This window comes from Umbelopsis ramanniana (genome assembly GCF_025399195.1).
Source record: "Umbelopsis ramanniana AG unplaced genomic scaffold K450scaffold_4, whole genome shotgun sequence".
Taxonomy (NCBI): Eukaryota; Fungi; Mucoromycota; class Umbelopsidomycetes; order Umbelopsidales; family Umbelopsidaceae; genus Umbelopsis; species Umbelopsis ramanniana.
The window spans coordinates 533,143-548,397 of record NW_026252090.1 but is presented as its reverse complement, the minus strand read 5'-3'; the positions used below and the strand labels follow the sequence as shown (position 1 = coordinate 548,397).

The 15,255-nt window shown below is 44.5% G+C and overlaps 7 protein-coding genes across 7 annotated transcripts; 2 read left to right on the top strand and 5 right to left on the bottom strand.

The window, feature by feature from the left end:
- Window positions 1-110: 110 nt before the first annotated feature.
- On the bottom strand, window positions 111-4,373 carry K450DRAFT_222390 (uncharacterized protein). The gene is made up of 2 exons (XM_051585896.1): window positions 2,966-4,373; window positions 111-2,832 (listed from the first exon to the last, which is right to left on the bottom strand). The coding sequence occupies exons 1-2, from the start codon at window positions 4,215-4,217 to the stop codon at window positions 137-139; spliced, it is 3,948 nt and encodes a 1,315-aa protein (XP_051448710.1). The 5' UTR covers window positions 4,218-4,373; the 3' UTR covers window positions 111-136.
- Window position 4,374: 1 nt separating this feature from the next.
- Window positions 4,375-5,701, bottom strand: K450DRAFT_222387 (uncharacterized protein). The gene is made up of 4 exons (XM_051585895.1): window positions 5,424-5,701; window positions 5,194-5,355; window positions 4,873-5,115; window positions 4,375-4,774 (listed from the first exon to the last, which is right to left on the bottom strand). The coding sequence occupies exons 1-4, from the start codon at window positions 5,676-5,678 to the stop codon at window positions 4,442-4,444; spliced, it is 993 nt and encodes a 330-aa protein (XP_051448709.1). The 5' UTR covers window positions 5,679-5,701; the 3' UTR covers window positions 4,375-4,441.
- A 1,657-nt stretch (window positions 5,702-7,358) lies between these two features.
- K450DRAFT_222368 (uncharacterized protein) lies at window positions 7,359-10,525 on the bottom strand. The gene is made up of 4 exons (XM_051585894.1): window positions 10,401-10,525; window positions 10,046-10,328; window positions 9,704-9,948; window positions 7,359-9,614 (listed from the first exon to the last, which is right to left on the bottom strand). The coding sequence occupies exons 2-4, from the start codon at window positions 10,296-10,298 to the stop codon at window positions 7,614-7,616; spliced, it is 2,499 nt and encodes an 832-aa protein (XP_051448708.1). The 5' UTR covers window positions 10,299-10,328; window positions 10,401-10,525; the 3' UTR covers window positions 7,359-7,613.
- Window positions 10,526-10,559: 34 nt separating this feature from the next.
- Window positions 10,560-10,969, top strand: K450DRAFT_222362 (uncharacterized protein). The gene is made up of 2 exons (XM_051585893.1): window positions 10,560-10,769; window positions 10,861-10,969. The coding sequence occupies exons 1-2, from the start codon at window positions 10,605-10,607 to the stop codon at window positions 10,957-10,959; spliced, it is 264 nt and encodes an 87-aa protein (XP_051448707.1). The 5' UTR covers window positions 10,560-10,604; the 3' UTR covers window positions 10,960-10,969.
- Window positions 10,747-13,026, bottom strand: K450DRAFT_222359 (uncharacterized protein). The gene is made up of 5 exons (XM_051585892.1): window positions 12,490-13,026; window positions 12,337-12,411; window positions 12,039-12,256; window positions 11,769-11,965; window positions 10,747-11,700 (listed from the first exon to the last, which is right to left on the bottom strand). The coding sequence occupies exons 1-5, from the start codon at window positions 12,881-12,883 to the stop codon at window positions 10,980-10,982; spliced, it is 1,605 nt and encodes a 534-aa protein (XP_051448706.1). The 5' UTR covers window positions 12,884-13,026; the 3' UTR covers window positions 10,747-10,979.
- A 4-nt stretch (window positions 13,027-13,030) lies between these two features.
- On the top strand, window positions 13,031-14,460 carry K450DRAFT_222356 (uncharacterized protein). Its single transcript, XM_051585891.1, has 3 exons — window positions 13,031-13,216; window positions 13,289-14,211; window positions 14,296-14,460. Exons 1-3 carry the CDS (start codon window positions 13,153-13,155, stop codon window positions 14,347-14,349), a joined length of 1,041 nt encoding a protein of 346 aa, XP_051448705.1. The 5' UTR covers window positions 13,031-13,152; the 3' UTR covers window positions 14,350-14,460.
- Window positions 14,424-15,180, bottom strand: K450DRAFT_222355 (uncharacterized protein). Its single transcript, XM_051585890.1, has one exon. The coding sequence runs from the start codon at window positions 15,097-15,099 to the stop codon at window positions 14,572-14,574; it is 528 nt and encodes a 175-aa protein (XP_051448704.1). The 5' UTR covers window positions 15,100-15,180; the 3' UTR covers window positions 14,424-14,571.
- Window positions 15,181-15,255: the final 75 nt, after the last annotated feature.

Genomic DNA, 15,255 nt, shown 5'->3' with positions numbered 1-15,255 from the left:
GGATGTTGAAAAAACTAGAGGGGGAATAACATTTTCTTCTTCTTCTTTTTTAATAATAAAGTACATGAATGACAAGAGAGAGTAACAAAATATGTAGTATGTATCTACAAAAAGGGAGGCGGATGGTGAGGATGAATTAATATTTTCGACTGAATCTGAGGAGTTGCCAACGACCAGATCGAGTAGTAGAAGTTGGTTGTGTTTCATTGTTGTTGATAATAGTCTTCTTCTCTACGCCTAGTATTTGTCGTTGCGTTTCAGCTTCCCAAAGTTGAGCTAGGCGAGAATCTTTTTCGTACTCTTGATAGATGAATTCCTCGCTTGGCCAGAACCAGTTTGAGAGAGCCTTTCCGACAACGCTGGGTCCGATGGCGACGGTAACGGTGAAGACGACAATAAGCCAGAATAAAGGAGTCTTGAGCAACCTTACAAATTCTCCATTGACAGCATATTCGTAAGATTTGCTGACGGGATAGGCGTATGAATAGATGAGATTATAGAGTACAAAGCATCCGATCTCTGCCCAAGCGACCAGGTGCGAAATGATAGTCTGGGTGTGACACTCAATGTAGGCTACCTTGAGAGTGACAACAATAACAGTAATAGCGTACAATGTGAGCCCTAAAGTGTACAATTGATACGATCCATCAAATAATGCAACCGAAGCTATAGCGGCTTCATGTGGACCTCCATTATGCGGCCGCGAACCGCTTGTGACGAAGAGAGACCCGTTGATGGCGAGAGGGATCAAAACAATACATGCAGCATACCACCAAGCTGACATGATCCATTTTGCAAAGATATAAAAGTTGAATGCTCCTCTACGCTGACCCATTTTGTAGAGATGAGGATTAGCAATGAGAGTGGAAGCTCGCAAGTCTTTTTCAAAGACACCAATCATCATCACCGGCAGAGATGAAAACAGCGTGTTGTAAAATGATAGAGACCAGCTTTCGTAAAGCGACGTTCCTGAAAAACCTGTCCAAAGTTGGAAAATGCCTTGCGTCAGGTAAAAAGTCATGCATTTGAGAAACGTTCCCAAGGTAAACTTGGAGACTCGGATATAAGACCAATGACCGTGAACAAGTAGTAATTTACACAAGAATCGGAATTGACCAATGGAGTAATCGGAAGCACGAGCCGCTTGCATGCCTTCTTTGCCAGCAATACCGATACCAACATGAGCCTCTTGAATCATAGCACAATCATTTGCACCATCGCCGATGGCCAAAGTCACTGCTCTGGGTGCAGTGGCTCGCGTAGCCTTGACGACCAAAGCCTTTTGACTTGGACTGACCCGACAGCAAATGACCGATTGGCAAAGACAACCGAGTTGGCAAAACATGGCCAAAACAGGCTTGTTATTCTCAATGGTGGAAAGTGCAATACCATCAATAATAAGAACAGCGTCAGGAGCACGACCATTCTGTATATCATCCAGAGCCTGCATGATAACCGATTCAAGTTGAGGACCAGCTTCGAGATGAATAAGTCGAGACTCGTTTTTGATCAAACTACACGAGTAACCAATGTTGATAGCGGTTTCTCGTTTGTCGCCGGTCAACATCCACATTCTCATTCCGGCCCTGCGAATGCGGTCAATGGAATCTGCTACTCCTTCCTGCAGCTTGTCTTCTATGGCCGTAGCACCGGTGATCCGCAATCCGATTTCTATCTTTTCCCCTACCTCTTCAAGCTTGGTTTCCCTGCCATCAATGGCTAGGGTTGCTTTAGTGTATTCAACATTCCAATCATCATATTCTTTTTGGGTCATGAATCGGTGAGCATACAAAAGTGTTCGAAGTCCTTCAGTCGCAAATTGTTGAATATGATGAACGGTGCGCGCGTACTCCCAATGCTCTTCTTCGACTGGCACATCATGAAAGTTGTACTCATTGTGTTGGACAGAGGTGGGCTCAAAGGTATAAAGGTGTGAAGCCGATTGTTTAGAATCGACAGGCGAAACAGGTGAAACAAGTTGTTCTGGAAGAATAGACCTTTCCAACACTATAGAATCCGCTCCTTTGCAGAATAAAACGATACGATTGTCTGGCATCCTGAGAATAATCGACATGCGCTTGCGCTTGCTGGAAAATTCGAGGACGTTGAGAATGTCGAAACGAATCGGTTGATCGGATTGTGGAGACTTGAGAGTTACATGTCTCATGGTACGTTCAACGACAACATAACCCAATTGCTTTGCAGCATTCACCAGAGCAAATTCATCAGGGGAAGCGGCTTGATAATTCACTTGACCGGTCTCGTGATCGATTTGTGGAATGACGGTATGACAAAGTGAAATAGCGAGTAAAAAGAACTGTAAGCGTTGTTGCAACATTCCATGACTATTACGTGCGATGGATGCCATCATGTCCGCCGTCTTGGGAATTTCAGTGGACACTCTGAGTCTGGGAGCCGCTTGAAGTTCGGTAAGTACCATGGATTCCTCCAGATCGTCGGTTTCGATGAGTTCTTCCCCAGATGTCTGCAAACTGCGTCGTAAACTATGGGACAAGCTTGATCGGCTCACTTTGGTGGCACTTCGATGGACTTTCTGAGCAATGGTTTGAATGGCTTCAATTTCCTTCGCTTCCTTTGGGATCAAGTCTACATCGTGTAAATACGCCCAGCCACCACAGCTAAGCTTGCGGAACAACATTAAATTTTCGGTCAAAGTACCGGTCTTGTCCGAAAATATAAAATCGACTTGGCCCAACTCTTCGTTAATAGTGCTGGTATGAGCTGTAGGTGGAGTATCGGTTTCTTCGTGATACATGTCTACGTCATTTGATATGAGCCATGCCTGCACGAGCTTGATCATTTCCATTGTGACTGGATGGAATTACAATTTAGCAAATGGGCGTCAGAGTCAGTTGCCGCTACCAACCAACCTGGAAAGGGCCCCACATGCCTTCCAGCCGGTGTTGGAGTGGACAATTATGCAAATCAATAATAAAGCACTCACCATAAAGAGATATTGGTATCATGGTGTTGAATAAAATAACAAATTGAAACACCACACTGGCTTGATCTCTGGCATGGCCGAGAAGGTACCAAGCGGTACTTTGATGGACGGCTTGCCAGTGGAAGGCCAAGGCGGCACAAGTACTTGCCAGAGCGATCACAAATGCGAATATAGCAATGACGACTCGATTGACCATATGCTGTAGTGAGGGGGCTTTGGTCGGAACATTGCGGCTGAGGTTCATTCTAATTTTGGACTCTTCACCAGTGAACACGACGACTCCATGCACAAAAGAAGTGTTGCGTAGGACAGTTCCTCTCAGAAAGAGGTTCTCCATTGTCAGAGGACAGATGGAGTTGTTGGTTGTTATTTGCATATGACCATTGAAATTATTAAGGTCAGCGTTGGGAAGTTCTGTTGAGATAATGGCTTCTAGTTGAGCAAGTGATTCAGGCGTACTAAATTGATTGTCAGTGACGACTGCGTGGCGCTTTTTCAGATTGGTCTCGCCATCCAATGCCGCTGTCTCGACATAGCCACAAGCCTCTTCATTTGGACTGTACAGAAGTATGCAATCCGCTGGAATCCAATCGTTTTGCTCTATTTTAACGAAATCTCCCACGTGCACCTCTTTCCATGTCACTTGCTGCCATACCGCGGTTACACTAGTGGGAGATCGGTATACTCGTAACACTTGTGCTTTGGCGTTATTCTCTGTCTGATCGGCTCTTTTTCGTCTAAGATCATCGTATCCTTCACGCGCCATAGCAATCGACGTGAAGATAGCAAGTGGGAGAATTGTTGTGAACTGGCCTGTTGGACTCCAACCTGGAACCATCTGTATAATGGCCACAAATAAAAAATACAGATTGGCGACTTTGGAAAATTGTGCGTACAATTGTTTGGGTAGGAAATCGAATAAGTTGTATCGAGTGGTCGTGATACTATTGGATACAAACGGCCGGTCAGTGGCTGGATCAATGAGCGGAAATTGGATAGTTGGGGAAAGCTGAATGGTACGGTTGCGAATGTCGGCTTGACCACGCTTTCGACGAAACAGCCTCAACAAAGAGGAGTACCATGACCCTTTGGTAGGCTTCATGTAGGTGGTTCGTAACGATTCTCTGTCTACCACCGTTTCGGCAAACGAAGTGGACCAATTTGGGTGTTGAGTTATGAGAGGAGTTAAAACTTCGGGATCTTTCCATTCCTCTGCACCAGCGTGAGCCAGAGGAGAAGCAGCATCCTTCATGTTAGTCAAGATGAAGGTAGCTTATGAAAAGAAGAGTAAAAAGGAAGAAAGCAAGAGAAGAGGAAAGAGAGCAGAATAAATAGTGAGGGAGGAGGAAAAAAAATAAGGGTGTGGATCCGCAAGCAACGCAGGCACACAAGGTCCCAAAATAAAATAAAAATAAATAAATATGGGCAATTTTTTACATGCAGTCAGTCAATATGGCACTCAATTTTATTTCATTTTTACTTCCATTCGCCATGAAGTGGTTCAACGGGAGCCTTGTCTTTATCCAATTTTAATTCATCAAAGATGTACTTTACGTCTCCAACATCCAACACCTTCATCTCATCCTCCTCTTCCAAATCGTGTAATTCTTCGGCAACTTCTCCTAGCTCTTGGATTAAATTATCCGTAGCTCCGATGAGCAGTAACTCACTGTTTGTGTAATTGAGGAACTTTGTATTTTCCATGGCTATGAATCTTCGATCGTGAAAGCACTCCTGCAATTCATCTGGATAGGTTGCTTTTTGTCTTCCTCGTAGTCCTGCTCCAGCAGGGTTGGATGTTTTCGGATTCTAAAGGAACCACAAATACGTGAGTGGGGATGGGGGAGAAGCACCTCCGATGAGAGGCTGGTGAAATTATTTTTTTTTTTTTTTTTGGTTACACTTGCCTTGATACTAATGATTAGGCTTGATTCCTTGTCGATGTTGAACGCCTCTTGCACTGTTCCAGGCTCTCGTGGGGCTGTGGTGATATAAGCAAGATGACTATGCCCATTATGAGTAGTGATCATGTAGACACCTTCCGCTGCGGGGCGAGCTGCATGCACCTTGCGCGTTCCTCGAGTTTTGGTCTCGTAGCTGCTCTCCTTGAAGGCGTCTGTTAGTTTGCTGATATCATCGTCTGCTGCTGCCTGTAATAACCAATAAATTCAGTACCAACTGACATGTACGGTGGTGTTAAATTAAAACTTGGTTCTTCTCGTACTTACAACAAAGCCCCAATAGCGGGCATGGTCGTCTACGTCAGGTAACTTTTTACGTCCGAGTATGATCAATGTTGGTGTGCGCTTGTCGGTTGACCAATGTGGCTTCAACACCATATATAACTTTTGAACATCATCTTCCGACTCAACATCGTCACCACTATCCGCCTATGTAAAACCGGCGTGAATACAACCAAAATAAAAAATATTTTGTCTATATGAGAATTATAGCGTACCTTGGGGCGATAGAAGAAGTAAATATGGCCCTTCTCGAGTGACCTCGTCTGTTTTTCGGTCTCTGGTTGCTCTTTCTCGGTTGCTTTCTTGCTGACACTGCTACGGCGACGTCCGGCTTTTTGATGTGAGTCTACCTTGGCACTTTTAGCTTCAGGCTTATCATCTTGACCCTCCGTATCTTTGTGTTCACGTTTATCTCCGGCGTGGTCACTTTCCTTGGTTTGAGTGTTCGACTTGCTTCTTGTTGTAGGCATATAGGGAATAAATTGGAAGAGATGAAGGGTTTTACTTTATTTGTGAGAATATTTTTATAACTCTCGCCTCACATTGACATCAACGAAGTGTCATCTCTCCAGTCACGATTCGTGAATATAAACAGTCAAGAAAAAAAATGCAATATTGCACTGACAAACTACCACTACATATCACTACATATTTCTGCGCCGTTATTACCCATCGTCCCTTGTCTGGCTATCCATGCTTACCAATAGCCTTTCGTCTATACAAAGATATAACCATTCTATCCTAGAAATAATGCATGGCCGCTTCTGAAACATTGCCGGGCGTAGAGGAGTCGGACCGCAGAACCCGACTGCTTTACCAAATCTGATACGCTTCGACTGGTTCTCTCCCGTTCTCCTCCACCTCCTCCCCCCACCCCCGAAAATGGACCTTGCAGTAATTAGCCTCGTGCAAGCAGATCGGTCGTTTTTGTCTTACCTTGGCCTGAACGAGTGATGTCAATAGATCGCACCGATAGAAGACGCCAGTGCTTCCATTTGGCTAAGCAAAATGAACGAATATTGTGGCTGCCATCGCCTTGTATGGACCATGGTTCATGATTTGCATTACCGCGCCACTTGACGACAAGTTCGGTGAGGCTTTGATGGGAGGCGGGCTAGTGCTCCGTCGACCCAAACGATAGTAGATCTCTTCATGTAGCATCCAACGATGTGTAGGCCATAGTCGTTTGCTGCATTTAGAGGCTAAATAGCTCTTTCATAATGTGAATAAAAGGGAAAGCAGTGCTCCTTTAGGCTCAAGACATAGGTACAGTATAAATACACAACATTGAGACAAGTGTGAAAAGGAAATAATTGCCTCAAAAGAAGTACATGCAGTAAGAATATTCGATATGTGAGTATATACAAACGCATATGCGGAGGGCGAAGTTAAGGAGGCGAATTGTTGATTCAAGCAGATTTACTATGTCTATGAATATTTAGCACTTGAAAGATGGTATTTTGATCATTGCAGCTTTTGGTTGTCCTAATGATCTTATGCTAAAGAATCATGTTGCCGGAGGACTGATGAAAATAATTGAGGGAACGCACTGGTTGAAAACATCTACAGTCATTTCAGAAAGTGTGGTCGCTGTTTTGAAATGCAATGTCATGCAGAAAATCTTTGTGTTCAAACATTGAAGCCAGTTGATCCATAAACGATGTCGTGTCTTCCTTTCTTTACCTTTTACAGTATGACTTTTGGATCATGAGAATGCAATATTTGAACGAAGATGGATAAATTCATGCTGTTGATGAGTACGATGTTGGGCCGATGGAGCTTTCTGTTGACGAGGAGCACACAAGTTGTGTTCAATCGTTTGAGAACTTATTCCATATTTCATACTCCGCGTATATAATCCTTCATTCTTCTAAAGAATTGCTGATCTTTCAAGCCTTATTTATTTTTACAGTCTAAACAGGCGGGCTCTGTACTGGCACCTCATCAACAGTGTCGATTCTATAAGAGACTCCTTTCACGACTGAGGTTGGTTTTTGTGTCGACTGGCTTCATTGCTGAACACACAAATTTATCTCCATGCCGGTGAAAATTTCAAATCAGCGACTTGCACTTTCTGAAACGGTTGGTAAGAACATCGAAACTGTCCTAGCAAATCGAACAAAGCGACTGCTTCAAACAAGCGCAAGAGGCACGTATATATATATATTTTAATTCTACAAGTCATGTATGTTTATTTTATGCGCATTCATTTGAATGAAGGCACGGTCTTAATTCATAACAATATCAGATTCATACACATTCGAGTCATAAATATTTTTTTTGTTTTCTTTTAAAACAATCGAAAGAGTAGAAAATAGAATCTGTATTTTTTTTCCATCATTTCGCGTTAAACAACTACAAGAAAATCCATAGAGGAAGTACTATCATATTTGGATGTCCACGATTTACAACTTATCGTAGTAACGGTCGAGGCCAGGAATGTCCTCAGTAAGACCCTTTCTCTTACGGACAGCACGGATGATGTCGTAAACCTTGTTACCGGGCTCGACAGGTGAGCCGTTCATCAATTGCCAATGGTCGAAGACGCACTGAGGGAAGGCTTGACCAGCGGTACCGGCACGCAAATCAGCGGAGAAACCGAAAGATTCGTTGACGGGAAGGTAGGCCTTGACAGTGATCATAGGAGTACCGGGACGTTGCTCCTCAGAGAAGACGTGACCACGGCGACGGTTAAGAACACCATAGATACCACCGATAGCAGAGTCAGGGCACTGGATTTCGACCAAGAAGACGGGTTCTTGGATACCAGGGCTGGCAGTGAGAACGGAAGCGTAGACAACACGACGACAGGTGGGGATGATTTGACCACCACCACGATGGATAGCATCAGCGTGAAGAGTAACATCCAAGATGTTGAATCGGCATCCACGAAGGTTCTCATCAGCGATGGGACCTTCCTTGGTAGCCCATTGGAAAGCGGCAACGCAAGAATCCTTAATTTCGTTAAGGTACTGGACGGCCTTGGTGGTATCAACCAACAAGTTAGGACCAGAGGTGTCGGGACCGAAACACCAGATCTTACGGGCTTCAGCGACATCCCAACCGTACTTATCAGCGAGCTCACGGGCACGGATCTTGAAATCATCACGGGGTCCGATCTTGCCAGCTTCGATCTCGTTGGAGAGTTCCTCATCAAGGGGCATACCGCGCATGTAGATACGGTTGTGCTTGTTGGGGGACTTGGACAAACAGTCGATGGTAGATTCGGCCTGGACGGTTTCACGGTATTGGACAACCGGGTCACCGAACTTAAGAGGAACACCAGCGTGATCTTCCTCAAGATCCTTCAAACAAATTTCAAGATGGAGTTCACCAGCAGCGGCGACAATGTGTTCACCAGAGTCGGAGGTGAGGGTAAGAACACAGGGATCGGACTTGGCGAGACGCTTAAGACCTTCGACAAGCTTGGGCAAATCGTTGGCGTTCTTGACTTCGACAGCGCACTGGACGACAGGGGAGACAGAGAACTTCATGACCTTCATGTTGTGAGCGGTTTCGGAGGTGGTAATGGTACCAGACTTGACCAAGAACTGATCAACACCGACAAGACCGACAATGTTACCAGCCGGGCAGTCATCAAGAGCTTCGATGTAACGACCCATCATAAGAACGGTACGTTGAACAGACTTGACGAAAAGATCGCTCTTGGAACCGGGTTCGTAGTTAGGACCTTGGATACGGACCTTAAGACCGGAACGGACGGTACCAGAGAAGACACGACCGAAAGCGTAGAAACGACCCTTATCGGAGGTGGGAACCATCTTGGAGACGTAAAGCATAAGGGGACCGTTGGGGTTGCAGTCACGGATACCAATAGCGCACTCATCATCAAGAGGACCTTCGTACAAGTTCTCAACACGGTAACGTTGAGCAGTAACGGGGGAAGGAAGATGGATACAGATCATCTCAAGGAGAGCATCACCAGCGGGAAGGAACTTGCGCATAACAACCTTAAGAAGTTGCTTACCCTCAAGATCCTTCTCATCAGCAGCAAGCTTGATCTCGAGCTTCTGGAGAAGAGTGGCGGTTTGGTCCTTCTTGAAGTTCATGACGGAGTCGAAGATCTTGAAGATAGGGTCCAAAACGAACATGTTGAAAGCACGTTCCAAGGGCTTACCCTCGGCATCAGTGCTCTTGGTGGTCCACTTCTTGGTCTTGGGGTTGAAGTAGTTCTCACCCCAGAGCTTGACCATCATCTTCTCCTTGTCAACACCGAACTTCTTGGAGTAACGGACGGCGAATTGACGAAGGGTGAAACCCCAACCGTGAAGACCGGAGGCGAAGGCAACGGTACCCTTGTCGGGGTAGACTTGGCAGTCACCGAGAACGGGATCGACATAGGTGGCGATGATGACGTTGACGGATTCGACGGTACGTTGGAAGGTCTAACGTAAGAAAAAAAAATTTTACAAGCGTTAAAAAAATTTTTTTAAGGTTATGGGCGAAAGCCAATGGTATATGGATGATAACTCACGTTGTACAAATCCTCCTTGGTGAGTTGAAGTTCGAGAAGAGCACGATCAACCTTGTTGACGACAACAACGGGCTTGATACGCTCGGTCAAAGCCTGACGCAAGACAGTCTCAGTCTGGACGCAGACACCTTCGATACAGTCAACGACGACGAGAGCACCGTCAGTGACACGGAGAGCAGCAGTGACTTCAGATGAGAAATCAACGTGCCCAGGGGAATCGATCAAGTTGATCAAGAAAGAGTGACCTACGTAGTCATTTTTTATGTCAGTACACGGCCATTCGGATTTTTAATTTGATAAGGTAAGTCGATGGGTTTGTCAGCAGCTGCATGAAATACGTACCATCAGTCTTCTGGTTCTTGATTTCCAAGATATCATCAGGGTTCTCCATCTCGAAGTACATAGAGATAGCGGTAGACTTGATAGTAATACCACGATCTTGCTCATCCTGACGGGTGTCCATGAAACGAGTTTCACCAGCACGACCAGAGGAGATAATACCGGACTTGGAGACCAAAGAGTCGGTCAAGGTAGACTTGCCGTGATCGACGTGAGCAATGACGGACATGTTACGAATGTTCGTAACCTTGTCCATAAGGCCTCTGATTTCCTCAACAGTGAAGTTCTGAGATGATAGGATTGAAATTAGTTGATGCACATTGGCTGCGGCATTGAAACTGGACAATGTTCAACTTACCACTACATTAAGTCAAATGAGGAAGTGCAAAAATACAATGAAATTCAATGTTAGTAAATGCATCCTTCTTTCCTATGATTCATCCATCCAGCTATGAACCGTTCATCTATCTATTCCTTCGCCTAATCATCATGATGAACGTACCCATTTTTGTGTAATGTGTGGTAGGAGAGACAGGACAACGATGCAAGTCTGACAAATTTTATGCCGGGGAGCGCACTCTCAAACTGTTTTCAACGTCACACTTTTTTTTTTCCTCTCTGTTGCGTGGCGAACTTTTTTATTATTTTATTTTCTCCTATCCGCTTGCTTTCGTGTGTGGGGATGAAGGGGGGAAAGGGGGGTGGTTTTGGAAGCCGAGGTAACAGGGTGAGCAAGGACATTTTTTCTTTTGTTTTCTAATGGGATTATGATCGAGCTTGCTGAGCTTTGAGCATGTCTGCATAACTGAATGAAGCAGCTGTCTGATGTTGAGCGCTCTGAGCTTCATCTGGACTGGAAGACGCAGATTTGGGCAAAGGAGGGAAATGGCCGGGTTGCAAGGACGAAGTTTCTATAAAAGAAGTACAATAAAGCAGGTTATGTCAAAAGTGGGTGGGTCTGCTGACATTGGTGACCTGACGTGTCAGAAATGGCACAAACAAGCTTACCTGGAAACTTTTTATCCGACTTCTTCTTCTTGCCTCGATTTCTAGGCATGGATGACCCTTTAGGTGTATGATTTGGACGCTCACCCGATGTATCAGACATGAGTGGCGTAGAGCTTGGCAATTCATGTTGGGTGACTGGTGATTCTTCTATGCTATTGCCACCGTAGCGTGATGTTTGCTGTTGGGTTCTATTGTTATTTTTGAAAGGGTTGTTACCATGATTATATTGGTTGCGATAGTTGTTTTTCTTGGTATGATTGCGAAAGTTTCCTGGTTGTTGTTGTTGTGAAAAAGTGCTGGCTCTATCCTGTGGAGAAGATTCCTGCTGGATCGGTTGGGGGTATTTGGCACCATTGTTGTTGAATCGCTTGCGATTATTATTATTATTATTATTACGGTAATGGCCCTCTTGGTAATTACCATGTTGAGTGTTATAATTTTGTTGGAAAAGGTGTGGCGGTTGAGGACTGTTCCATCCCATTGGCGGTGGCATCATAGGTAATATGGGATAACCTGGTAAACCGTAATAGCCAGGATACGGAGGAAATGGCATTTGGACATTGTTTGGTGATGGGGTGTTGGATGAAGGGGAAGGTGGATTGAATGAAGGTGAAACGGCGGTTTGTTGAGGAGATGGATTTTCTACTTGGCTGTATTCAGGACACCGTTAGCATGATAGACAATGGCAACCTTGTCTCGTAGTGGAGTCCCTGCTTACATGTTACGCAAAACCGCTTCCGACTTGATTCTACCAGCGATGGGTTTACCTTTGAACGACTTGCCTCGAAGTAGAAAAAGCATTTTGATGGTTTCCTCCTCAGTGTTGAATGTGACGTACCACATGTTCCCGATCTCGCGTTTGACATCTTTTATGACTATGGGTTCCATGTCAGAAGTGAAGATAGCCGTGATGTCCTGACATTCAATAGATCGTCAGCGTGATTAGCATCATCGATGAACCTAACCATTCGTTTGTGTTACTGCATACCTCTTCTGTAGCACTACTGTCTATATCCCGCAAAATAATGGTCGTGCGCTGAGTGGAAATGTTGGGTTTGACTTTGGTGTTTGTTTCATCAACGGTGACAGCGGGAATTGATTTCAAAGCACGAACAACCGTGTCATAGTCTGTGGTCCATGCTTTCACTTTGTTGAAAGATGCCACAGTAGCGATAGATACATACAAGTCGCTATCCATTTGCGATACTATTCGTTCCCCGCGTTCGGAGCATAGTTCAAGTCAATTGATGCTTCCTCTCCAACGTTTGACAATCAATTTGACATACCTAAATATGCATCATTGGCTAGATTCTGTCGAGAAAAATAGTACTCTAATTGATTCCTCAGGCCAGGCTGAACGCCTAAATGTCATGAAACATGATGGTAAGCTGTGCATTCCAATGTGTGGTCAAGCTGAGTTAGTCATGCCATGTGCGTACCTTCAGGCGGAGATACAGGCTTGGCTACATCGCTAGAAACGGACGCAGATCGATCCAAAAACTTTGAAGAAGGAGCTTCTAGATCATTCATAATGATTTCCACGTCATCCTGGTCTTCATCGCGTTGATTAAGGGGAGGTTGCTGCGGCTGAGGAGGTTGCAGATAAGGTGGATGAGGATACATGTAAGGTGGATACAGCATATAAGGCGGGTAATACACTGGCAAAGGGTATGGTGGTGGAGGGTAAGGTTGTCGTGACGACGGGTACTGTCTTTTGTCCTTCTTGTTGAAGATGTTTGGGGATGGGACACCCGAGGATGGAAGGGAGCTGTTGGTTTGTGAAGCTTGAGACTCAGCAGTAGGAGACTGAGACAACGTAGGTGATGCAGTCATTAATATCAGATGTGAATTCAGTCAATGCACGTTTTGCCAAGCGGGGTAGAGAAAGAAGGGAAAGAAAAAAAAATGGGCAAAATAAAATAAAAAAACGAAAAGGGTGGGTTTTGTATGTATGTTGTTGGCTGCCTGTATCACAACCTCTTTGTCCCACAAGGAACAACAATAGCCAGCCAACTTTTTCAAAAATCTCACACAAAAATCTCAGTCATAATTCAATTTATTTTTCAAAAGCCAGAACAAAATGTCTCGGTCTCTTCTTTGCAATGTCCAATGTACAGCGCATCCCTGTTTTACCTGTCCATGGAACATCCCGAAAGAAAAATCAAAGTAGGCCATGCCATTACAGGGTTTTGTCAACGCTCACCAACCAGTGCTTATATTGACTCATTCTCTTTTTAGTGGAGCTCTTAAAATCGAAGCGAACGCAGATAGCGCTTGTCGTTCTCATTATACAAAACTCGACGTTAGTGTTAATGATGCACTATTCACGCATTAATCAAGATCCTGGACAACCCATGTATATTGCGTCGACAGCCGTGTTTATGGCTGAATTGATCAAAATAGCGGCATGCCTTACAGCCATTATGCATGAAAATGGTCAAGAAAGATTTCTACCAGTGCTCTACCGAGACCTTGTTTGCCAACCCAAAGAATTGCTCAAGATGCTTATTCCGTCCGGCTTGTATGCCATTCAGAATAATCTGTTATATATTGCATTGAGCAACCTAGAGGCGGCTACCTTCCAAGTCACTTACCAACTAAAGATTTTATCCACTGCCATTTTCTCCGTCCTCTTACTCGGCACAGCACTTACCAAACAGAAATGGCTGGCGCTTCTTTTGCTCATGATTGGCGTCACGCTCGTACAATTACCCACCTCCACAGCGTCGAGCGAAAAACATAATGGATCAACCCAAAATCAAACAGTCGGCTTGCTTGCCGTTATGGCATCATGTGTATCGTCAGGATTTGCTGGATGTTACTTTGAAAAGATTCTCAAGTCCTCAAATACTTCCATGTGGATACGGAATATACAATTGGGTATTTCTGGAGCGGTCTTCTCCTTTATAGCCGTTATGGCCTACGATTACCCCCGAATAGCCGAAGGAGGCATGTTTCAAGGGTATGGTTTGTTGACTTGCTTGGTTGTCATAAATCAGGCGTTAGGTGGATTATTGGTATCGCTTGTGGTGAGATATGCCGACAACATTCTCAAAGGGTTCGCCACTAGCCTCTCGATTATACTTTCAAGTATCATAAGCTTCAGACTTTTCGACTTTCAACCCTCATACCATTTCATATTCGGAGCCATGTTAGTCATGGTAAGTAGTGAACCTCTCTTTTTTTTTGGTGTATATGAGACAATTTCATTTGTATTGACTTGACCATACTACACAACGATACAGCTCGCAACTTATGTATATGGAAGACCTGTCCCTCAGTCAGTTAAGCGATTATGATACAGGAAGACGAAGACCGCAATGCTTTGTACCACAGCCGTTTGCAAAGAGAAACGTATTGCATTGTATGGGATTATATGTTCCCTCCCCCTTTTTTTTTTACGCTACACTATTAGACCTAACCTATTGCCTTAATATCCAAGCTTTGGACTGGAGACAAACCACTTGTCAAGCATTTTTGTACATAGATAGATCACATTTGTTCAGACATTAATAGATAATCTAGCCTCCCGACTTTTTATTGTCATGGTCGATTGTTTGAAGCGTTTCATTGATCAAGGTTAATAGCTTTCCAAACGTGTCATTGCGTTGAATATTCTCTATCAATTCCGCAGCTTCTTTTATATCGTCTCGCCTTGTTTGAACTTGCGTGTTGAGTTCTTTCATTGTCCTTCGATCATTCACCAGCTGAACCACCTTCTTTTGTGAGTTTTCCGCTACACGGGTGTACATGGCCGAGGCATCGCCAAGGGAATCTCGCATGCTCTCTGTCAGAGAATTCATAACCTTGTTTGTATCGTCGCGATTGGCGCTAGCACCGCTGCTTAGGCCAAGCAAAGACATGGAGGATGTAGATGCTCGTCGTGTAAAAGCATTGAACGACTCCAGGGGCCACTCGAATGTGGTTGAGGAGCTGGTCGATAAGATCGAGGTCCGCCTTTTATGCGACGGTGAAAATGAAACATCTAGCGGTGAGGTTGGACCATTGAAGAACTGTCCGTCGGGATCATTAGCATATCGTCCTGCCATAGACCGAATGGCAGTTGTGATTCGTTAAGCCAGATTCGTTCTCTCAGATAAGAGGCACCGGTAGCTGCGAATAAAAATTCGCAACGGTAAGAAAATGACCCTAACATTAGCGAATATGGAAGGACAATCAACTATCTACATTATTATTATTACTGC

Coding starts and splice junctions, on each gene's coding strand:
- K450DRAFT_222390 (XM_051585896.1), bottom strand. CDS start 4,217: ATGAAGGATGCTGCTTCTCCTCTGGCTCACGCTGGTGCAGAGGAATGG. Junction 2,833..2,965: donor GATACCAATATCTCTTTATG/GTGAGTGCTTTA, acceptor AATTCCATCCAG/TCACAATGGAAATGATCAAG.
- K450DRAFT_222387 (XM_051585895.1), bottom strand. CDS start 5,678: ATGCCTACAACAAGAAGCAAGTCGAACACTCAAACCAAGGAAAGTGAC. Junction 5,116..5,193: donor CCCGCTATTGGGGCTTTGTT/GTAAGTACGAGA, acceptor TGGTTATTACAG/GCAGCAGCAGACGATGATAT. Junction 4,775..4,872: donor GCCTAATCATTAGTATCAAG/GCAAGTGTAACC, acceptor TGGTTCCTTTAG/AATCCGAAAACATCCAACCC.
- K450DRAFT_222368 (XM_051585894.1), bottom strand. CDS start 10,298: ATGGACAAGGTTACGAACATTCGTAACATGTCCGTCATTGCTCACGTC. Junction 9,949..10,045: donor CAAGAACCAGAAGACTGATG/GTACGTATTTCA, acceptor ATGACTACGTAG/GTCACTCTTTCTTGATCAAC. Junction 9,615..9,703: donor CCAAGGAGGATTTGTACAAC/GTGAGTTATCAT, acceptor TTCTTACGTTAG/ACCTTCCAACGTACCGTCGA.
- K450DRAFT_222362 (XM_051585893.1), top strand. CDS start 10,605: ATGCCGGGGAGCGCACTCTCAAACTGTTTTCAACGTCACACTTTTTTT. Junction 10,770..10,860: donor TTGGAAGCCGAGGTAACAGG/GTGAGCAAGGAC, acceptor TGAATGAAGCAG/CTGTCTGATGTTGAGCGCTC.
- K450DRAFT_222359 (XM_051585892.1), bottom strand. CDS start 12,883: ATGACTGCATCACCTACGTTGTCTCAGTCTCCTACTGCTGAGTCTCAA. Junction 12,257..12,336: donor AGCCAATGATGCATATTTAG/GTATGTCAAATT, acceptor GGGAACGAATAG/TATCGCAAATGGATAGCGAC. Junction 11,966..12,038: donor ACAGTAGTGCTACAGAAGAG/GTATGCAGTAAC, acceptor ATTGAATGTCAG/GACATCACGGCTATCTTCAC.
- K450DRAFT_222356 (XM_051585891.1), top strand. CDS start 13,153: ATGTCCAATGTACAGCGCATCCCTGTTTTACCTGTCCATGGAACATCC. Junction 13,217..13,288: donor ATCCCGAAAGAAAAATCAAA/GTAGGCCATGCC, acceptor TTCTCTTTTTAG/TGGAGCTCTTAAAATCGAAG. Junction 14,212..14,295: donor TCGGAGCCATGTTAGTCATG/GTAAGTAGTGAA, acceptor ACAACGATACAG/CTCGCAACTTATGTATATGG.
- K450DRAFT_222355 (XM_051585890.1), bottom strand. CDS start 15,099: ATGGCAGGACGATATGCTAATGATCCCGACGGACAGTTCTTCAATGGT.